This window comes from Macaca thibetana, chromosome X, assembly GCF_024542745.1.
Source record: "Macaca thibetana thibetana isolate TM-01 chromosome X, ASM2454274v1, whole genome shotgun sequence".
NCBI lineage: Eukaryota > Metazoa > Chordata > Mammalia > Primates > Cercopithecidae > Macaca > Macaca thibetana.
In genome coordinates, this window is record NC_065598.1 from 145406798 (window position 1) to 145429733 (window position 22936).

General features: G+C 39.5%; 1 protein-coding gene across 4 annotated transcripts in view; it reads left to right on the plus strand.

Annotated features, from left to right (window-relative positions):
* The window catches only part of MTM1 (myotubularin 1), a 106637-nt gene that overhangs the window by 62149 nt on the left and 21552 nt on the right, over positions 1-22936 (plus strand). For all 4 annotated transcript variants that reach the window (XM_050775334.1, XM_050775333.1, XM_050775336.1 and 1 more), the window contains exons 7-10: positions 11394-11477; positions 13725-13874; positions 18056-18244; positions 22067-22252. In XM_050775334.1, coding sequence (XP_050631291.1) covers positions 11394-11477; positions 13725-13874; positions 18056-18244; positions 22067-22252 — 609 coding nt within the window. The remainder of the gene's footprint in view (positions 1-11393; positions 11478-13724; positions 13875-18055; positions 18245-22066; positions 22253-22936) is intronic.

A 22936-nucleotide genomic window follows, 5' to 3' on the forward strand; every position in this document is an offset into this window, starting at 1 on the left:
AAACCTAACTTTCCCCATAGCTTCTGAGATCTAAATTCTCTGCCTCTCACTTCTTTTCTGGCTCCTCTGCATCCTTCTACCATCTAGACATGGGTTTTCTACAAAAGTCTGTCCTTGCTCTGAATTATGCCCTGGGCAAACTCATGTCCACGAACATTGCCTTTCTAAGAAGCATGGCTTCCAAATCTATAGCTTTATGTTTCCCTGTAGCTGTTACAGAACTTCAAGCAACACCGAAGGTCAGTTTAAAATGACTCTCATATGCCCCAGAAACCCACTCGTGTGTGTTCCCAGTTATTCTTTTTTTTTTTTTTTTGAGACGGAGTCTCGCTCTGTCGCCCAGGCTGGAGTGCAGTGGCCGCATCTCAGCTCACTGCAAGCTCCGCCTCCCGGGTCTACGCCATTCTCCTGCCTCAGCCTCCCGAGTAGCTGGGACTACAGGCGCCCGCCACCTCACCCGGCTAGTTTTTTGTATTTTTTAGTAGAGACGGGGTTTCACCGTATTAGCCAGGCTGGTCTCGATCTCCTGACCTTGTGATCCGCCCGTCTTGGCCTCCCAAAGTGCTGGGATTACAGGCTTGAGCCACCGCGCCCGGCCCGTTCCCAGTTATTCTTAATGATATCATCATCCTCTTGTTCATTCACATTTGAACATTCGAAATCAAGGCCATCAGAGGTTTTCATTTCTTCCTTTTCTTGTTTTCTTTTCTTTTTTTTCTTTTTTTTTTTTTTAGACAGGGTCTTGCTCTGTCACCCAGGATGGAGTGCAGTGGTGCGATCACAGCTCACCGCAGCCTTGACCTCTTGGACTCAAGCAGTCCTCCCACCTCAGCTTCCTCAGTAGCTGGGACCACAGGTCCATGACTCTACACCTGGCTGATTTATTTTTCTTTTCTTTTAGATGGTGTCTCACTGTGTTGCCCAGGCTGGTCTCAAACTCTTGGCTTCAAGAAGTCCTACTGCCTCTGCCCCCTAAAGTGCTGGGACTACAGGGCATGAGCCACCATACCTGGCCCCTGTTTCGTAGCATGTACTAAATCCAGGGGATTCTGCCTCCCCAGCCTGACTTAGTTTATATCTTCATCTCCTCTCTTCTAAACTGTTGGAACATTGTTTGGAGGTCTTTCTAGTTCTATTCTGTCTCCTACCCTTGCCCCCAAACTTCAGCTGGTTCCTCCCTGTCTGTCGGTGTGCAGGCAGACCTCTGTCTCTTTCACAGTGTGGCCCACCTCTCTCCATTTTTTGTTACCGTCTTCACTTAGTGGAGTGAGTGTAGACTGAGGTGTTCACCAGTGGCCATGTATTCTCTGAGTTTGGCTGCCGTTTGTGCCTTTTTATTGTTGTCGTGTCCGGAGTTGTCTTATCCTTGCAGGGTAGTTCAGATACCAACAACGTCCCTCCAAGCCCCATCTGTCAAGAAGTAATGTGGGCATTCTCTGGGCCTCATAGTACTTTCTCTCTCCCACCTGTGGCACTTGCTGCTTTCGTCTCTGTGTGCCCTCCTCATCTCTCTCCTTTGGATAACTTCCAACTCCTTAAGGACAGAGGCTGTGTCTTCCTTGCCTTTTTCTCCACTTCATACCTTGTTCATAGTAGAGCCTCAGTAAATGTTTATCGAGTGGATATACTAATGTAAATAGAGCGAATTAATCGGAATCAGTAGCAACCAAGACATCAATGAGAATATTCTGCTTTTTAGAAAGAGCATTTATTCAATAAGTATTTACTTTTTAATTTAAGTTGTAAATAGATAATATATGTTCATGATTGACAATTCAGGAACTGTAAAAGGGTATACAGAAAAAATATCTCCCTCCCAGCACACTTCAGCCACCTCATTTCCCTCCTCATAGACAACCAAGGTTTCAGTTTATTGCCTCTCCACCCAGTGATAGTTTAGGCCTATACACTTAACTGATTCACATTCCTTCCCCCTTAACACTAATGGTAGAGAGCTATATACACTGTTATGTACCTATTTCCATCTACCGATAGACGTTGCCCAGTGAATGTGCTTCTCTACCCTACGATCTTCATTCCGTGTGCTACCTTAAATCCTCATTGCCATGTATGGTAACGTAACACAGGTTTGAGGGATTATTAGGACATAGACATCTTTGGGAAGACATTCTTCTTCTTCTTATTATTTTTTTAAACAGAGTCTTGCTCTGTTGCCCAGGCTGGAGTGCAGTGGCGCAATCTCAGCTCACTGCAACCTCCACCTCCCAGGTTCAAGCGATTTTCGTGCCTCAGCCTCCCGAGTAGCTGAGATTACAGGCATGGGCCACCACACCTGGCTAATTTTTGTATTCTTAGTAGAGGTGGGGTTTTGCCATGTTGGCCAGGCTGGTCTTGAACCCCTGACCTCAAGTGATCTGCCCTCCTTGGCCTCCCAACATGCTGGGATTACAGGCGTGAGCCCCAGCCCCGACTGGGAGGTCTTTATTCTGCTTACCATAACAACCCAGTATGTTTTCTGATCTTTTAATCTTTTTCTTTTTTCTTTTTCTTTTTTTTTTTGAGGCAGAGTCTCGCTCTGTCGCCCGGACTGGAGTGCAGTGGTGCGATCTCGGCTCACTGCAAGCTCCGCCTCCTGGGTTCCCGCCATTCTCCTGCCTCAGCCTCCCGAGTAGCTGGGACTACAGGCGCCCGCCACCTCGCCCGGCTAGTTTTTTTTTTTTTTTTTTTGTATTTTTTAGTAGAGACGGGGTTTCACCGTGTTAGCCAGGATGGTCTCGATCTCCTGACCTCGTGATCCGCCCGTCTCGGCCTCCCAAAGTGCTGGGATTACAGGCTTGAGCCACCGCGCCCGGCCTCTTTTAATCTTTTTCAATCTAATAGGTGAAAATGTAGCTTTAAGTTTTATTTTGTATTTATCTTGTTTGAGTAAAATTGAATATCTTTAGGCTTGAGCTATCTGTATTTGCATTTCTCCATTCTCTGTATCTTTTACCTATTTTTTGTTTGGATGTTTGGTCTTTTTCTTGTTAGTTGTAGGTACTTTTTATGTAATAGCTGTAGTGATGTTTGATATGAGTGACTAATATTTTTCCTGTATGTTTTTTGACTTTATGATGGATTTTGCTATGGAGAATTGTTTTCTATTCATTTGGTAGCATTTGAGAGTCTGTGTGTTGAGGGGCTCTAAAACCACCCCCACGTGTGGTGACTCAATAAGAGGACTCACTGGACTCAGCATATGATTGTACTCACAGGTATGGCTTATTACAGCACAAGGATGCAAAACAAAACCAGCAAAGAGAAAAGGCACATGGGTTGAAATTCGGAGGAAACCAGGCACAGGCTTCCAGAGTTCTTGTCCAGTGGAATCAAACAGGATGCACTTAATTCCTCCAGCAATGAGTTGTGCAGCACATATGAGATGCTGCCCACCTGGGAAGCTCATTAGAGACTTTGTGTCCACAGTGTTTATTAGGGCTGACCATGTAAGCACCCACTGCCTAGCACAAAGGAAAATTCCAGGCTTCCAGAAGAAAAGCAGGAGTTCAGTGTAAACCACATTGTTTATACAAACAGTTTAGGCACAGTGAACCAATCTTACCAGTGGGGAATGGTGAGAACTCTGCTGAAATCCAAATTACCAAGTGTCTGGCAAGGGCCAGCCATGTAAGCAGGCCTTTCTAAGGAGAGCAGCCTCAGGCCTGCCATGTTAATTCTTCTGCACACTTTTCTTTTATAGCTTCTCGGCTTTATATCCCAATGAGGAAGATCTTCCCTACTCAGACTTATAAGGAATTATCTCAGCCAGGTATGGTGAGTCATGCCTTGCAATCCCAGCACTTTGGGAAGTTGAGGCAGGCAGATCACCTGAGGTCAGGGATTCAAGACCAACCTGGCCAACATGGCGAAACCCTGTCTCTACTAAAAATACAAAAATTAGCTGGGTGTGGTGGTGCATGCCTGTAATTCCAGCTACTTGCGAGGCTGAGGCACGAGAATCACTCGAACCTGGGAGGCAGAGTTTGTAGTGAGCTGAGATTGCTCCACTGCACTCCAGCTGGGGCGACAGAGTGAGTGAGACTCCATCTCCAAAAAAAAATAACAAAATAAATAAAATAAATTATCTCATATTCCTCTAGTAATTTGGTTTCTTCCTTAAGATTTAAGTATTTCATCTATTTGGAATTTATTTGGAGTTAAAGTATAAGATATGAATCCAACTTTTTCTTCCCCTCCTGTTGCAATATCATTTGTTGACTAGTTTGCTGATTTGAAGTACTGTCCTTATCTCATACTAAATTCCTCTGTGTGTTTGATTTTATTTCTAAGAGGTTCTCGTCTTGCGTTAATTATTCTATTCATGCACCAGGTGTGCTCTTTTAACTATTGAAGCTTTATAAGATGTTGCACTGTATGGTAGAACCAGCCTCCCCTTGTTCCTCTTCTTTTTCTTTTCCTTTCTACTGTTGCTTAAGCAATTACAGAATGCTACATTATGGCTGTGCCCAGGGATCTAGAGCTGATACCCACTTCCTGTTCCCAAGGAGTGCTGTTTTCCTGGGTAATGCAAACAAACAGATGCATATGATACAGTGAGTGGTGCACAGGATGTCACAGGAACACAAAGGAGGGCTTCCTAGAGGAGTCAGATTCTTAAAGATGAGTAGGAGCATTTGTCAGGCAGAAATTGACATGCCATACTGAAGGAACAGTCTGTGGGCATGCAAAGAGGCCGCACAGATGCAGGCTGAACCCACATGCAGTTTGGTGTCCAGGAGTACAGCGTGCATGTGGGGGTACCAACAGGAGATAGTACTGGGGGCAGAGGAGGCTGGGCCAAAGGTTGCAGAGCCTAACATTCCCCACTCAGAACGTCTGCTTTTTATCTGAAGGTGAAGGGATCCATTTAATGGTTTCAAGCAGTAATGTGGCATGATTAAATTTCCATTTCAAAAAGATTGCCGGGCTGCAGTGTGTGCAGAGTAGGTAGAGGGGACGGGAGTGGAGGAGAGAGGAAGACCATTTCTGGGGATTTTTGTTAGTCACCTCAGTCCTTGATGATGGGGGCTTGAAATGGGGCAGTGGACAGGGATTCCAGATGATGCTTTTGAGAAAGATTCAGATGGTAAAATCAGAATTTGGTGGTTGACTGAATGTAGTTATGAGGGAGGATGGGATGATAGAGAGGGAAGAATCCACCCTGGATAACCAGACTGATGGTGGGGCCAGTGGTTGAGATGGGGACTATAGGAAGGGAGTGAGGAAGAGGTGGCAAGTTCCATTTTGGATATGTTGAGTTAAGAGTGTCTGTGAGACAGCCAGGCAGAGATACCTGGGAGACAGATGACTACATAGATCCAGAGCTCTGGCTTGGGGAGAGCTTTATTTGGTAGGCCTGGATCACATCCACATCATGTCATTAGCATTTGCATAGATGTGGCCAAAATTGCCAGGAGAGAGAACTATAGTGAGAAGAGGGACAATTTATGAACCCTCAGAAATCTCAACCTTAAATGATTACGATAGTGGACAAGTTGTAAAGAATATTCTTTTTTCCAGAATAGTTTCAAATGACATTTCAAATGTACATTTGTGGTCCTTTCCTGAATAAATAAATATGTACGTTTATATATGAAGACAATGATGACACAGGAATATCAAGCCATTTCCCCCAGAGGTACTGATTTAGTCAGTAGTAGAAATAGGATTAGGAGAATTGTTTATGCAAACAGAAGTATAAATGGTAATTTATGTGCTAGCTGCTTTTGACCTGTTTAACTTTTGTCAGGTTTTTGGAATAACTGCATCAAAACTGATATAAATGAACTTACTGTGTCAAGTCGTGTGAAATACACAGAAAGCATTATCTAGCATTAGGGCGTTAGAATTATAAGCTTTAGCAAATATCAGTACGTCCTATGGTTCTTTAAAATTTTAGACTTTCCCCTCCAATTTTAATGAAAGCATTTTTTTCTTACATGAACAAGTCTTGTTTCTAAAGTTTAATCTAAAAGATGAAAATGGGGTAATTTTACATTACTGTATCCTTAAATGGTAGATGGAAGCTTTTTAAAAAGATGAGTGTCTTTAATTTCAGAAATCAAATTCGGAAAAAAAAAAAAAAAAAAAAGCTAGCTTCAATTCCTGTTCAAACGTTACAAAATTTAATCCAGAAAGAAGCAGTTAGGCCAGATGTGGTGGCTCACGCCTGTAGTCCAAGCACTTTGAAAGGCCAAGGGTCGTAGATTGCCTGAGCTCAGGAGTTCAAGGCCAGCCTGGGCAATGTGGTGAAACCCTGTCTGTACTAAAATACAAAAAAATTAGCCGGGCATGGTGATGCGTGCCTGTAGTCCCAGCTACTCTGGAGGCTGAGGCACGAGAATTGCTTGAACCCAGGAGGCGGAGGTTGCAGTGAGCCAAGATGGCACCACTGCATTTCAGCCTGGGCGATAGAGCCAGGACTCTGTCTCCAAAAACAAAAACAAACAAACAAACAAACAAAACAGAAGCAGTTAGTAAGTGGTTCCCTGAAGTTTTAAGTTTAGGTATTTGGAGAACATAGGTCATTAAGAGTCATCTTCCTGAAAAATCATGTTCATCAATTTTGCCATTGCGTGCTGTTAACATCATTTGAAAACACTTTTAAATGTTCATAGTTTATCAATTTATTCCCCTGATTATGAGCTGGAGAGAGCCTATAACAGTGACAGACAGCTGTCCATCCTCAAAGGAAACTCAAGAGTTGCTTAATATTTATAGATTCTGCTAAATAAACAAAAAATCCAATCTAGATGTTTTAAGGAAATCAGTGCATCTTTATATAGGTGCCATTTAAAAATAATGGCTAATTAAGTGAAAGCTAAAATCTATTGTCATTTCAGAGTCTTTACCCCTAGAAGTTACAATGATAAATGTAGCTAAATTAAAATGACAAGTTATATTCCCTATGTCAGAGCTGTTTTTTATCCCTGGTGTGAAATCAGGGAGTTTCATCTCAAGTTTGTCCTTTAACATTTTTCAAATGTTACATTGTGCTATTTTTAATCTGGAAACAATGCACATGATTGCTTAAAAAAAAAAAGTCTCCATGTACAGTATCTCCTGACTAGTAGGGATCTAGTGAATTGTGAATTGATGAAACGCCCAAATACTAATATAGAGCAAAATTAAGGAAGATGTAACTTGCTCACTTGAGGAAGGTGAGGGTGGCCATTTGAGAGTATTTTCTGTCAGTTTCCTGATTTTGATATTGTGCTAAAAGTTATACAAGACGTTAACACCTGGAGAGGCTGGCTGAAGATTTACTTCTTGTGAATCTATAATTATTTCAAAATAATCTAAAACAAACTAAAGAGCTCCCTAACAGCTTGACCACACAGAATCCTTAGGCTACATTCCTGAGAGTTCTGGTACATCCCACTTGGCCCTTCTAGGACCAAGGAGGTAGAAAGTCACCCCCTAGAGATTCTGGTTCAGTAGGGGTGAGGCAGGGCACAGGGCATGGTTTAGTATCTGGAAAAAGCAGCCCACTTCACCCCCGATTCTGAGGCAGAGCCCTAGATAAGGACTGCGCCCTAGAAAAAAGCCATGTAGGACTTGCTGAAGCATCAACTGAAAGGTGATGCTCAGCAAAATGTCTTCTCTGCCTAAGACTTTGCTCAACTGGGACCGAATCATTCTTGAATTTTCCATAGGCGATGAAATCAGTACTTGGACATGTTCATTGAGTAAGCTTTATCATTACCCATTTAGCAAACAAGACGCCCTGCTTGATAGTTATAATGGAAAATACTCTAGAGCCAGCTCTCTCCATGTGATTTAGAGTTCTCAAATTAAGGGTCAAAATTTGGCCCAAGGTTATATTTAAGAATAATAGTTGAAAGTGTCAACACATTAATAAAGTGTTAAAGAATACATTGTCTGGAAGAGAAAGTAAATGACAGCTAAAAACCTCAAGACATATAACCTATTCACTTTAGGCTTTAACAATTTTGAAATAGGAGCTTTAATTAGGTTTGTAACAAGTTGCCACTTGTAAGGAATTTTATACTTTTTGATAATGAGGTACAGATGAATGTGTTCTGTTATTTATTTTTGTTTTTGTAATAATCCAACTTTATGTTACTCTGAGAGCCTATATTCTCTTAATCTTTAAGAAAAAAAGAAAATATGTCTGAAAAGTAAGTCCTCATACTTTCAAGTTTAGAAAATGGTGGCATTGGCTCTTTCAGACTGCTCACTTCAGTTAAACCAAGTAGCTTATGGAAAACTTAGTTTTTAAAGAAAAACACCACATAAACACCACCTAGTAATGCTTTTTGAAAAATGTTTTTTTGTGTTTGTAAGCTAATTTATTGGAATGGTGAAAATATTGGTTTAAGCACCCAGTCTCTTCTACCCTAAGCTCCAATGCAATATTAGATATGTTGCTATGTACTTCATGAGGAGAAATATTTGGCCGTTGTGCGATTCATAATTCGTCCTGAAATATTTGGGGTCCAAGCCTGGCTCTTAGCATCAAGAGTAAACTGGGAGTTGTTTTTGTCACCAATTCTAATAGGCATGTTTTGGATTAAAGGATACCAGTTAGTTGACTCATTCTGGATATTAGTCAGAATGTGAAGTGTCATTGTAGAAGTGATCTCATGAGAGAGGCCACCTGATGTGTGGTTACCATGGGGACATTGTCTGAGTCTCATACTAATGACAAAAAAAATTTGATGTTGCTTCTGTTCAGGTTCTCTTATAAAACATATTAAGGAAGTTATGTAGATAATTTTTGTTTAGGCCATATAACTTTGATCTTCTGATAACAATTTCGTAAACTTAGAAATTTTCATGTAAGATACAGGAATATTGGAAGCAAAAATAAGAAGGTGCTTTAACATTAGTGATTAAAAAATAGTAACTTAGGTTGAAAATACTGCTTGAAAGTTAATACTGATAGCATTACTACACATGATGATTTTTTTCTGGAAGGAAAGCTTTATCTGGGCCTTCAATTTAGGAATTTTTCACTTTGGTTTTTAAAAGCTGCCATATTCACTTGAGCTTCATGAGAAAGATGCAAATAACTAAAAACAAACAAATGAACAAAAATCATGTTGAAGTCAGGAACTTATTTCAAGAAAGCAAGTTCTAGGTTTTCTTCTAAAGTGATAGTAGAGCCTTAGGTCTCAAACCATCTACAACCATGTTAACAGCACATCATTCAAATCATTCAACAATCCTGAATGTTTACCTGTGCCAAGTACTGACCAGTGTAGTATCAGATGTTCATAGTAATGATATATTGCCAAGAGAATGCTTAGGCATGTCCCATATATTCTGTTTATGGATAAAGGAGTGCACCAAACATTTTAGTGCTATTTTCACCCCACATCCCTCTGTCTTTAAGTTAAACTTAACCGAAATCACTTAGTTTCCCCGGTGGTACGGAATAAGTAAGCATTGCTGTGGATTCAGTGTCAGGTGAAAGCCTCAGTGCATTGCTTAGCTAGGTCAGCGTCATTATCAGTGCGTGCTTATCATGCCAGCCATCCAGAATAAACAGCACTCAGGCCTAGCGCTGCCAGAGTTGAGACCTGCAGAGCGTGCTGCGTGCTTGGGAAAGTTTGAGAAGACATTCTGGAGAGCATGTTCTTGGGCAGTTTTCACCTTAAACTTCTTGCCATTCACATGCAGAAAACTGTTGCTGCTGAAAGATGCTTTTCCAGAAATACACTGTGTTGTAGGGGAGGGAACACTGGTGTTCAAAGTGATTAGTCTGATGACAGAGGAAAATGGATGGGGAGGGAGCTACATAGAGGAAAAGTGCCCAGACGCAGCGCCTCCAGAGAAGGTGGTTGTACAGGGGCTGTGTGGGCCTTCATGTCTTCATTCGGTCAGCGAGCCTGTGTTCTGCCTCCCTCTGACCAGGCGCCATTGTAGTTACTGGGGATAAAGGATGGGAATGAAGCAAGTGTGTACTTTCATGGAGCCCATGTTCTAGGGGACGGGATAGTATATATGTACAGTGAACAAGTACATATGTAATATGGCAAATGATCATAAGCGATAGGGAAAATCAGATGGGAATAGGGAATGCTGTTTGAGGATAACAAGTTTTTCTGTAGGGTGTCAGAGAAGGTCTTACTGATTAAGATTATTGGATCAGAGATGTGAGAGAAGTAAGACAAGAAGCCATGAGGTAAAAGAATTCCAGGCAGATGGAATAGTAGCCGCAAAGGCCCTGAGAATGGCATGTGCTTGGTGCCTTTAGGGAGTGGCACAGGAGGCAGGTGTGACTCCCATGGAGCAAGTGAGTCTGAGAGCAGAGACGTGGTGGGGGAGACGGCCAGATGGCAGACAGCTGCATAAGCCATTGGAAGGACTTCCACCTTTACTCCTCACAAAGTAGAAAGCTACAGGAGGATTTGGGGCAAGGAAAGGACTTGATCTGACCTATGACACTGTCACCCTGATTTGAGAAGTACAAAGATGAAAGCAGGGGAGCAGTTAGGTTTTTGTAATCAACCAAGTAAGAGATCATGGAGGCATGGACCAGGGTGGTAGCCATGTGGTGACAAAGATGAATCCAAGGTTTTCAGCTCAATCAGCTGGAAGGACGGGGCTGTCATGTACTGAAATGGGGAGACTGTGGGAAGAGCAGGACTGGGTAGGGGAAGCCAAGGGTGTTTGGCTTTGGATGTGTTGAGAGTTCTCCAGATGCCTCTTAGGCAGTCTGGTGGGGTGGTAGAGTGGACACTTGGATAGCCAGGTCTGGAATTCAGAGGGGATGCTGGAGAATGATAGGTCCTTACTAGTCACTAGAATATGGATGGTATTTGGGGCTATCAAATGTATCAACAGCACTTTGAGGGTGAATATAGATAGAGAAGAAGTGAGAGGTCTGAGTCCTGCCATTTCACAGAAACCAGGGCATTGATTCAGAATTCACAGAGAAGTTAACTCAGAGTTTTCTTAATATCCTGTCTTTTTAAAAAATAAACACGTCATTGTTCCCTTTTGAGACAGTTGCACCGTTTTAACAATAATTCATGAATTTTATTTTTCTTCCTTTCCTTCTTTCTTTTTAGTGGCTTGTACCTGATCAATTGCTAATACTGTTTAAAATTGATAGGCACTTTTTGGTCTGGTAATCTGATTTTTTTGTGGAACATCATTAAAAGAACAATTGAGAGATTTATAGCCCTAGAAAATTGAGGCTTCTTTCTATTACTCAAGATAGAAGTTAGCGTAAGTCTGATCTGAGTTTTCCACCGTTTTTGTTATTGTTGTTGTTGTTGTTGTTTTGTTATAAGTCTTGGTTTGGGTTGTAATTTCATGGTCAGCAAATCTGGCGAAATTTATTTTGCGAGAAATCAAAGGATGTACTATAATAGTAGACTATTCTTTCACACTGAACTTTATTTATTTTTTGCCTTTTCTAGCCATTATTTGCATTTTTAAATGAAGAAAAGTTTAACGTGGATGGATGGACAGTTTACAATCCAGTGGAAGAATACAGGAGGCAGGTAAGTTGTTAGATGCTATTGTCTGTTATGTGATGAACCTGAAACATGCATTATGACAGTATGTCATCAGCCATGCTTTCTGAAGATCAGCAACATCCTTGCTAAATATCTTTTCCATGGTGGTGATATTATCCACATTTTGTACAATATATCTCATTCTATCTGTTACTGTATAACTTATAAGCTCATTCCATTGCCATATGCAAGCTGCATGGAAGGCTGGATCACTAAATTCTATTTCCTTCCCTATATGAAGAGCATCAATTTTGTGTTGTTTATGAAATGAATTAAATACTTAGGATTTAGAAAAGCCAAACATTTTAGAAGTTACACTTTAGGACTTGATGTTGCTATGTATATGCATGTTTGGGAGCTTAACTATTACTTGCAGCTAGATTTAAATTATATTCATTTCAGTTTGCAGATTCAAATGAATTAAAACTGTTTCCCTGTAGTGATGTCTTTTTCAAGAAAGCTTTGATAAGTGTACATTATAATTGCCTTTACTGCTCTCTTACATGAATATCACCTACATGCATGTTTATTTGCTATAATAAAGGCAAGAGGCTTGGTCTCATGTTGCTGTTCAGGAACAAAAGTCTCTTGCAGTATTTTTGTAAAGGGAATTCTGTGCATAATATGTAACAAGAGCCACAGTTTGACCTCTGGTATAACCAAATTTATAGACAGCTAGGAGTTGTACAATGGGATTATTCACAATTCTTGTTCTACAAAGCTCTTAAGATAATTGAAAAGTTTTGTTGGATGAGATTTGAGAATCAGATCAAGCCCATTTGCTTTATATGAAAAGTTAGTGAATATAAAGTAAAATCATAGAACCCTAGACTTGAGAAGAACCATCTAGTCACCACCTTCACCATGAAAAACCTGGATTGATTTCCTGTTTTAGTCTTAATCAACGGTTTGCATATTCATGAACAGATTTGACACTCTGGAATTTGGGTGCAGGAGTTTAGCTCTAGAACACATGTGAGATAGTATATCCTGTTGCTTCCATAAGTCATGTTTAGACTGTTGAGTTTTCTAAGGCTTTGCGCTCCTCCCATTTTAATGGCTTCTGTTCTGGACTAGCTATTGAGGCAGAAGAAGGACCATGAAAACATTTTGCATGTTTTGGAGGCCTCTGTAAATGATGTATTAAAATATTTTTACCTAATTTTTGAAGTGTTATTGATAACATTAAGACTTTTTTTTTTTTTAGTTCAAAGCTTCTAGCTTGAAATAAAACAGTTCCTGTTTTTAAGATTGCATGCATATATGAACTGTTGAAGGTATTTTGTTCTACACTGCCATTATATTCAATCTTTTTTTCTTATAACTTTCTGATGGGACTTATAACTGTCTAATTGGACTCAGCATCAGACTCAACATCTGTTTGGTCCGTGGTCTCTAGGGCCAGACCTAAAGAAAAGGTACAATGTCTGTCCCCAAAGCAAACACCCACATAGCTCACTTTCATGTGTGTATCTGTGCATTTGTGAGAATGGGGAGAGAATATTCCACCACCTCTGAATCTTTTCCATACTAAATACAATTTTGTGGGGAGATGATAGGGTGGGAGGTGTCTTCTGTGTCTCCCTGTCACATTAACAGTCTGCTTAAAATGCAAATGACTGTATTTCTAACACAACCTATAGGGCGATCTTCGATTCCGATCAACTTGATTGAAAAAAACTCATCGGAGGTGGCGAAATGAGCCTCCCCAGAGGGGTTTTCCTTTACTTCCCCTCTGTGATTTTCTTCATGAGCTCAGCCTCTTTCCACTTTGGAGCAGACTGAAGCGTTCACTCTATTTTGAGCAGGGAGAGGAAGTTGCCTGATCTCTTTTCTACCCTCAGTTAGACCCAGATTAAGATGAAGCAGGGTAATTTTTTAGGGGATGGGAGGGGTGCATGGGCGGGGGATGAACTTGGGTTTATCTGTGTGGTACAGGTAGTAAAGAATATGTGGACACAAAATAAAGGGAGATGAGTTCCTTTGAATTCAAGAGAATCTGTATTTACAAATTATAGTTTAGAACTGTAAAAACCACCAATGTTTTGTCTTGTGTTCTTACGTTGTCTGGATTATTGATTTGGCACCCTTATTATAAATAGGTAGACCGTCATCACCCTGTGGTCAAAGAGGCATGTGCACATATTGCTAGAAGGAAGAAAAGAGGCCCAAGGCCAAATCCAGAGATGAAGTCAAGCAATACTGACTTGAATTGCCTTTTTTTCCTCACAGGGCTTGCCCAATCACCATTGGAGAATCACTTTTATTAATAAGTGCTATGAGCTCTGTGACACTTACCCTGCTCTTTTGGTGGTTCCGTATCGTGCCTCAGATGATGACCTCCGGAGAGTTGCAACTTTCAGGTCCCGAAATCGAATTCCAGTGAGTACTGCAATTAATGTTTCTCTCGAAGAGCACCTTTTAGTCCATAAGAATGGTAGTCGTATAACTTAGAGAACGGTCCTTTTGGAATTCTGTCCCCAAAAATACTTACCAAGTGCTTTCTGAGTGCAAAGCACCATACCAGATTGGAGAAGAAGTGTGCCGTCACCTGCCTTCTAGGAGCTACCAACTAAGGATCGAGAATGAATGCAAGTAAAGAGCTCTCTACGAGAGAGGGGCTGCACGTAATGGGAACCAAGTGCTGTGTGGAAGGAAGCAAGGAAGGACAGGCTCCTTATGACTTTCGTCTTTGTGGCACAATACGTGATACTATATGATAGGCTCTTGATAAATGTCAGATAAATCATGCTGGAAAGAACACACTGTCTTGTTACAGAGTGTGTCAGCACAGACTTTGACATATACTCACCATGAGCTCACCCCCATCACCTTTGCAGGCTGCCCCAATACCATTGTCTAACTGGAGTCAAGTATAGATTATTCCAGACAGTATCCATATGGTATCATTGCACCTAGTTCACAAAGCTCTCTTTTGGTCCTTAAATATTAATGGGCATGTCATACTGTCCAACATTGACAAAAATTGACTAAAAATTTAGATATTCTCCCCTGCTAATTTTCAGGGTCTGTCATAAGTACATTGGGTTTTTTTTTTTTCCTACTAAGTAAATGTTTAAAAACAAAGGTTGAAGAAATTAAGACTTAATGTCACCTTGCCTTCTTCAAGTCTAGACATTTTTTTCCTTAAAAGGATATTTGTGCAATACTTTGTATTCTGTCAGCCTAATATGAATTGTAATTTTTTTTAAATTCACTTGTTAACACACTTCTAGCCATAAAACCGCAGAAGTGATGCTGTGTTCTCAGTGCACCACCTTAGGAGACATGCTGTTGATTTGTCCCATTATTAGTGATGTTAACTGTGATTATTCTGCTAAGGCAGTGTCTGTCATGTTTTTCCACTATAGCACTATTATTTTACCCATTAAAATTAATAAATGCCTTATTAATGATTTTTTAAAAATTTACTTCTCTAGTTACTAGTGTCCATATCTTCACGATATAAATTGTACTTGAAAGTATGTTCTTTAGCTTATGTTGTTAGAACATGGTGCTAATGAAGCTAGGGTTACAAGTTCAGTCTTCCTGTGCTCTGTTTGGACATGCTCTTCTGTACCATAGCCACAGACTACACCCCTACCCTGGCTGGCTGTCTTGCTAATAATACATGCCTTGCTCACAAGGACAACTGGGCTAGGGTCGCCTGGCTCAGTTTTGTTCATGTATTCATTCAGTTCATATTTATTGAGCACCTACTGTGTCATTTGTGTATGTAGGTGTATTCCATGGGATTTGAAACAGAGAAAATTAAACAACTGTGCCCTTTCCACCATGCTTGGTTACCATCTTGATCCAGTAGTCCCCGTTATTCTGAATGAATGAGTGTCCACTGTAGAGCAGACAGAATTTCCTAACTTTTTATTTAGTCATGTTATTGATCCTTCTTACTTTATTGTGGCCACCAATTTATATTTATTTTTCCTAAAATAGCTTTTATAGGAAAGACTAAGTTCCCCATCACCTCTACATATTTAGAGATCTACTATTAGGTACTATTAAGCATGGTAGTATGTTCTTTCCAGTATACTTTTTAACCACCCGGCTGTGGGCTAAGTCTCAGAGCTTTGCTTACACCCAGAAAACATATGTGCCTTTAATGTGAAATCATTAATATCTGATAGTCGGTTCTTTTCATAAAAGCTCATGTAAAAATACAAAAGGAAGTGATGGGAAAGAGATCTTATTTCGTGTATAAATAAGATACAAACTATAATAAAATATCGCTGGGTAGAGAAATAATCAACGTGCATTAAATGTTTCCATTAATGTATTCTCTTATTCTCAAACAGATTTGTCTTAATTTTATGAGTCTTTAGTGTACAAGTAATGCACGTTCATTTTAAGCATTATAAAAAATACTGATAAGCAAAAAGGAGTCTGCCACCTAGTGAGAACCAGTGTTAACATTGTTGGTATATATCCTTTCAGACTTCCTTCTAAACATGTATATATGTTCCTTCTAAATATATATATATATATTTGAAAAAAGTGAAATTATTCTATAATTTGTGTCTCAGTCTATAGAAATTATTCTATAATTTGTGTCTTTTTCTATCTAGCAGTATCTTGTAAACAGCTTCCCATGTTGCTAAATATGATCCGCTCATATGCCGGTGTGTAGGTGTACCAAGATTTATTTAATCAGTTTTCCATTGTGAGACATTCAGCTTCTGCTTAATCTTTTGCTATTATAAATAATGCTGTAATAAACATCTTTCAGTGGTTAGATATTTGTGTACTTCCTTAATTATGGCTTCTAGATATTAATTTTAATAAGAATAATACAGTGCCATGTACTGTAAAGGCACTCATGGTAGTTGACGCTGTGAAATGAACATTATTTGTACCTATTTAGCTCTGTAATAAGCATCCTTTTCAAAAACTAGTAAGAATCCCCCCTCCTGCAAAGAAATTAAGAGGTGAAACAACTCAGAGGAGTAGCATTTCCTAACATGGCACCACAAAGAGAAGAGGGGTTGGGGGAGGGAAGCCATTGCCTACGGTCTGACTGAAATTTACAACTTGATGAGGGTCTTTCTCAAATAATAAATCTTTTAAATGTGTAGCAAATAACTCCTTTAAAGTGATCTCATGTCTCTTGTCTCTCTTGATACCAGGGCCATAGAGGGAAGGGAAGGCAGATCTCATATGTGCTGTGCATTATAGATTGGAAGGTGGAGGTTTAGGTCCTACTAGTACCTTCTCCAAGGCTCCCAGTTCTGAGCCTTTGGACTCTTAGGCAGGGGCTACAATGGTGTTTTTAATTGATCTCTGTTATGGTGCAAGGACCATATTTGTTCTGAGAATGAATAAATATTATCGTGTAATCTTTTCTCAATAACCTGTTGTCATTATAAACACTCATTTTTATAAACATCAATGTTTGTCATTTGCCATCGTGAGGTAGGTAACTTCAGAGACATCAGGGAATTTGGTGTTATGTTGAGTAAGCCCACATGGTTATGCTTCTTTAGTTCTTTGTGTCTGCATTTTGTAGTTTTTGTTAACTGACTTTCCTGGCTGCTGGGCCTGCCTCTATAAGCTAACACGAGCCAGTGTTTATTGCAGACTTTCTGGGCATTCTTCTTCAGGCCCCCCAGCAACCCTATGAGATTATATTATTCTCCCCATTTTATGGAAGAGGAAAGGAAAGCCAGAGAAGCTGCGAGTGAAATGCCTGAGGTTAGAGCCGTGGCAGAGATGGCACCAGACCCCAAAGTCCACATTGTCACCCACTGTGCTGCAGTTCTCCAGCTCCCCATTTTTAACAGCTTTATTGAGATCTACTTCGCATACCAAACAATTTCCCATCTCAAGTGTACAATTCTGTCATTTTTGGTATATTACATTATTAGCTACCTTTTATGTGTATTACTTTTCACATGCTATGAGCTTGGAAACCAGGGAGCAAATGTACTAGACTTGTGTATAAAATTAGAGAAGGCAGGTTCTGAATCAGGATTTGATGAGCTCTCCTAGGCAGTGGATGTCCACATTGCACTGTGGAGACAAGCAGACCTTCGCTCTTTGGGCTGTCCTGAGATTCGTTTTGCTCCCCTTGGGTTTTCTTCCTTCCTGTGTTAGATTCTAGAATTGAGACTGTCGGGAAAATGATCTGTAGACATGAGTTGGTATTATGAGAAACATATTGTACCAGAGACGATTTCCTTTACCTCTCACTTTTTGCCAAAGCTGCTTCTATATGATAACAAATCCAGTGCAAGCTACATAATTAAAATAGGATCAAGCTTTCAATTTCCTTTAAGTGTGATATAACTATTTTTAGGTAAGCAATTAATTTCTATTGGATGTGGTGCTAATTAAGAAAAGACTGGTAGTTTTACTTGTTTCTGAGTTATATTATTAAATGCATGTCTCTGGGCACACGCACACAGTGAGATTGCAATTGAACAAGTATTCTATTTTAGCACTGTCAGATTCACTTCTTGATAACTATCAGTGCTTTATGGTTTGCAGTTTTAATTGTTTGCTTGGAGATTGGCTTTCTTGATAGCTTAAACTTTCTGACCTAACCATAGGTGCTGTCATGGATTCATCCAGAAAATAAGACAGTCATTGTGCGTTGCAGTCAGCCTCTTGTCGGTATGAGTGGGAAACGAAATAAAGATGATGAGAAATATCTCGATGTTATCAGGGAGACTAATAAACAGATTTCCAAACTCACCATCTATGATGCAAGACCCAGCGTAAATGCAGTGGCCAACAAGGTGAGTGGACTTAGTGATGTGCTGGACACTTAGCTTACATATGGAATGCAGTGTTTTCTGTGAATGTTTTTGCCATGGTATAGAAACACATGGGTTTAAATTAATAGTTAAGAAAACCAGTTCTCTTAGATATAAAGTAGTTGTAATCACAAAACTTAAACAAAATTGAATACATCAAAATCAAATGCAAATAAACTTTAGGTAAATAGGCATGTCTAGACTATGAAGTTGGGTTTTGGCCAGGACCTTGGCAGGAAAAAGTTAGATTCTCTTTAAAGCCCTTTCAGCTGTGGATGATCACTCATTGTGTACACTATTGAGGCATCTGTAAGGAGCTATGGGAAGCTGTAATTATTAAAATACTAAATTTGTATGCTACCCAAACACTCCCTCCCCCATACCCGTATATATTCACATATGTATATTCTCATTTACATAAGATAATTCAAGAAATGAGTAAATCCACGTATGTGAGTTTTCCAAGCACAAACATATACACAAAGTTGACCATTTTCAAAGAAGTCTGTCTCAATTGACTTTTTGCTGTAAGCAGAATATGCTGAATGCACTTAAAACTGATTAGGGTCATCATGAACATCAGTGACTGCACAGTGCTGCCTTCAGAAGCTGCTGCAAGGTGTATGGCTGTTTGCTCCTATGCTAAATGGCCCCAGATTGGTGTGCATTTTACGTTCTATTTCTCCTTTTTGTTGTTTTTCTTTTCCTTCTCCTCCCATCATTGCTGTCACTCTGAAATGCTCACAAGGGGCCTGCCCTAAATTGCTCACTCCTATTCCAGCTTTCAGATTTATTGTTTCTCATCTGCTGTAGGCTTAAATTTCATCATATTTAATACATTGCTTATCCTGAGGTTATTTGTCTAGCATCTTCAATTATTCAGAACATAAGAACCAGAAAGCAAAACAAGTTCTTGAGCAGCTCAGATAGGTGCAGCAGCTTCCCAATAGAATCTGTGATGTCTGTCTGCACTAGGATGTGTCAGACTGCGTGCATGCACAGCTCAACTCTTCATTATTTGCGCACGGATCTTCTGTCCTACATGTTTAATCCTGGGCCACCTCCCCATCCCCATGCATGCTTTTGAACCAGCTGTTTGTTACTATGGTTGTTTTTTGGTCCAGAGATGATTTTGAAATTATATGTGAAGCAATCAGTAAGCTAAATTGACAAGTAAATTAGGAATCGTAAGTGAAACATTCAGGAAATGAAATCTAAATCTAAATGTCTTCTTGGATTGTCCTTAATTTTATATATCTCTGTTACTATTATCTTTCATATATAATTCAGAGTGAATACATATATATATAATGCAATATTTTCATGTACATATTTAGCCTGAAATAGATATGATATAGCATTACAATGAAGTATTTACAAATAATATTTTAGAATATTAAAATGCATGAAATGGATACACTAATTAACTCTAAAGCTCATTCTAGAAATAGAATTCCTGAAGGCCTTTTTAACACTCAGGAAACAAGCCTCCATTTCTAGTCCTCTTAGGAGTCAAGGGAAGGAAAATATCAGGGAAAAAGCCTAAGCTTTACAGATCTCTGTCATTCTTTTAAAAAGCTCACTTGTGTCCCCCTCCCTCTGCTGTGTCTCTCTGCTAGTCGTCTATATCCATAGCAACAGGCCCGTAGACCTTTACATCATCGTTCTAGGTAATCTACATTGTTCTTTTTTGTTGAAGAAAGGAAAACCAGAAAGAATACTTCAAAAGTAACCAGAGATGTAGAATTTGAACTTTCAGGAACTCAGTGTGTGCTTGACTAATTGATTGTTGCCCTTTCTGATCTTCTGTTCTCCTTGGCCTAATTGTTCCTCCCTTACGGATATTTAGAAATTTACATCCCCAGATGCAACAAGCAACAGCACGTCATTTTAAATTAAACAAAATCCAAGGATCGGTGAGATCTAGCAGCAAGCCGCTTCTATTTTTGTGGCAGTACATCGTGATGAATTAATGTGGAACTGTGCTAATGTCTGTTTTTACCAGAAACATTAGCGATGAGTAATAAAGTATATTTTTCCTTTTATTTTTTCACTTATTTTCGGTTATTTATGAAGAGAACTCCAGTTTCAAGAATCTCTTTGAAAATCACCACAACTATGTAAAAACTGCATGTGTAGAGAAGCAGGAAGAGGAGAAAGTGGCCCACTTAAATAATGAATCGCTTATTTATTAGCTAATAACTTTTTTAAAACAACACTGTGAATGTTTACTGTCTTCTTACTAGTGATACTATTTAGAGCAAACTCTAAAGAAATATTTCTGCCTAGGTGTATTTTCTTGCCTAGAGTCTTTGGAGACCAAGATTTCTGGCTTTTAACATAGGTCTCCAGGTTTGAAACCTAAATGGATGGTAGCCTTACTTCTGCAGGAAACCTTTCTCTGTGACTAACTCCAGGGAAAAAAAACAAACAAAAAACTAAACCTAAGTTTCTTTGGCCCTTCTACCCATGGCTACAAGCTTATATTCCTACCATTGTTATTAATAAACAGAAAATAGGCATATTGTAGCTATGGCACATTTGTCTGGTGACTTCTCCTTTCCTCTACAGCCCCAGGCAGATGTTTCCCTGTTCTGTTCCTACAGGCACTCTGGAGTTAGTATAATATTGCTTTCTTTGCAAGTCTCAAAACTGTTGAACTTTTTCTTAAAGGGCCAAAGGCCACGTGTTCTATGCCATTTCAAAACATTTAAGCAGAATGCAGCCAGATTCCTAAATGAAACCATAGCATCTCTTTGTCAGTGTGGAAAATGGGCACTCTTCACATGCTGTGAAGATGAACCAAAGCCTGCTCTGGCAAGTTAATACTTGTAGGTGCTGCAGTAGGCGATAGCCATCTTGTCTCCTCTTGAAATCTTTTATTCTTTCAGAGCTCACTATGTGCAGCGCTCTGTCGTTGGTGTTTGCATAGCAGAGAAACAGTCATCGTTTAGTAGAAAAAGTGTGAGCTTTGAAGCCAGACATAGATTTAAATGCCACTTACTACCTATGTGACTTAGGGGATAGTTAACTAGCATCTCTGGGTTTCTGTTTTCTGATTGGCAAAATGGGGATAGTAATACCTATCTTGCAGCACTGCTGAAGAGATAAAATTGTGTAAAGCAAGAGTCACAGTACCTGGGATGTCACAGGAGTTCATTAAATAGTGGCTGGCATTAGCTATTATAATAGAGTGTGGTTCCTTTAATAGTATGAGACCTAGGTAATATTATCCTCTATTTTACAGGAGAGGATGTTGAGGCTCAGAAATGTTAAGTGCCTTGTCCCAGATCACATGACAAGGAGAAGCTGAAGCTGAGCTATCAGCCTGGGTCTGACTCCAAGGCCTGTTGTTTTCCTCTAATGCATCATGTCCTACGTGAGTGCTGTTACAGAGCCAGAGGTGCCTGCTGCTGCCTCAGTCTGGCTGCCTCCCCCCTTCCCCCTGAAGAGTACTATTAGAGATACAAAACTAATGGAGGACGAGGACCTTTCACAACCTACTTTTGCCTTTCCAGATCCGGAAGAAGAGCTATTAATTATAGAGCATTTTGAGGATGATTTTTTTCCTTAGGAATACAGATTCCCCAGGAAATTGCCAGCCTTCTGTCTTTTTTTCAGCTTAAAGTATGACTAATGTTTTTGAGACTTATTGTTGGCTAGGAAGTCAAGTCACATCAATTATTCATTTAAATTGGAGGATTTGGGGTTATTTGGAGGACAAATAACTTTAGAAATATTTGTGTAAGTTTCTAATGAAATAGAAAACTCAACTGATTGTTTGTATTTCATGTTGTTTCTTAGGCAACAGGAGGAGGATATGAAAGTGATGATGCATATCATAACGCCGAACTTTTCTTCTTAGACATTCATAATATTCATGTTATGCGGGAATCTTTAAAAAAAGTGAAGGACATTGTTTATCCTAATGTAGAAGAATCTCATTGGTTGTCCAGTTTGGAGTCTACTCATTGGTTAGAACATATCAAGGCAAGTATATTTTGTTAAAATATTTGCATATATAAACAAGAATGTAATTGTTTGGTGGAATGGAGATATTTTTTAATTCCTTTAAAAAAATGGACATTGAGAGAGAAACTTTGTAGTATAGGACCACATTTGACAGTTTTATGTTGCTTTATAATTTGCTTACCTAAATGAAAGATTTCACATCATCACTGCGGAATATATTTAGAGTGTGCAAAGACATCTCTTCCCATCTTTCAGTATTAAGTCATTCAGTCTTTCATGCAGGTTTGTTTACGAATAGCCAATTTATTATCTACCCATTACTGGATATAATGTCTTTGGACCTAGATAGAGGTGGTCAGTATTTTTTTATTTTCTTTTTTTTTTGAAACTAATCTCAAATGACTTATTTTAAAGAATTGATTTTGTGTTTTATTATTTTCAATCCTGATAAAGGCATCAATAATCCTCCACTTTTTAAAAAGTACTTGAAGCGATCTGAGGGAACTAACACTTTTAGAAACCCTTTAGTTCTGTAAACAAACAAAAAGTCAGCTTTAATGTATAGGTGAATTATTAAGATACATTCTCTAGTCAAATTTTGTTTTCCAACTTACCCTTCATCTGCAAATGGTGGCATGCTTTTCTCAGCTAGCCAGGCTCACCCTCTTGGTATCATCCTACATTTCTTTAGCTCCTGCACCT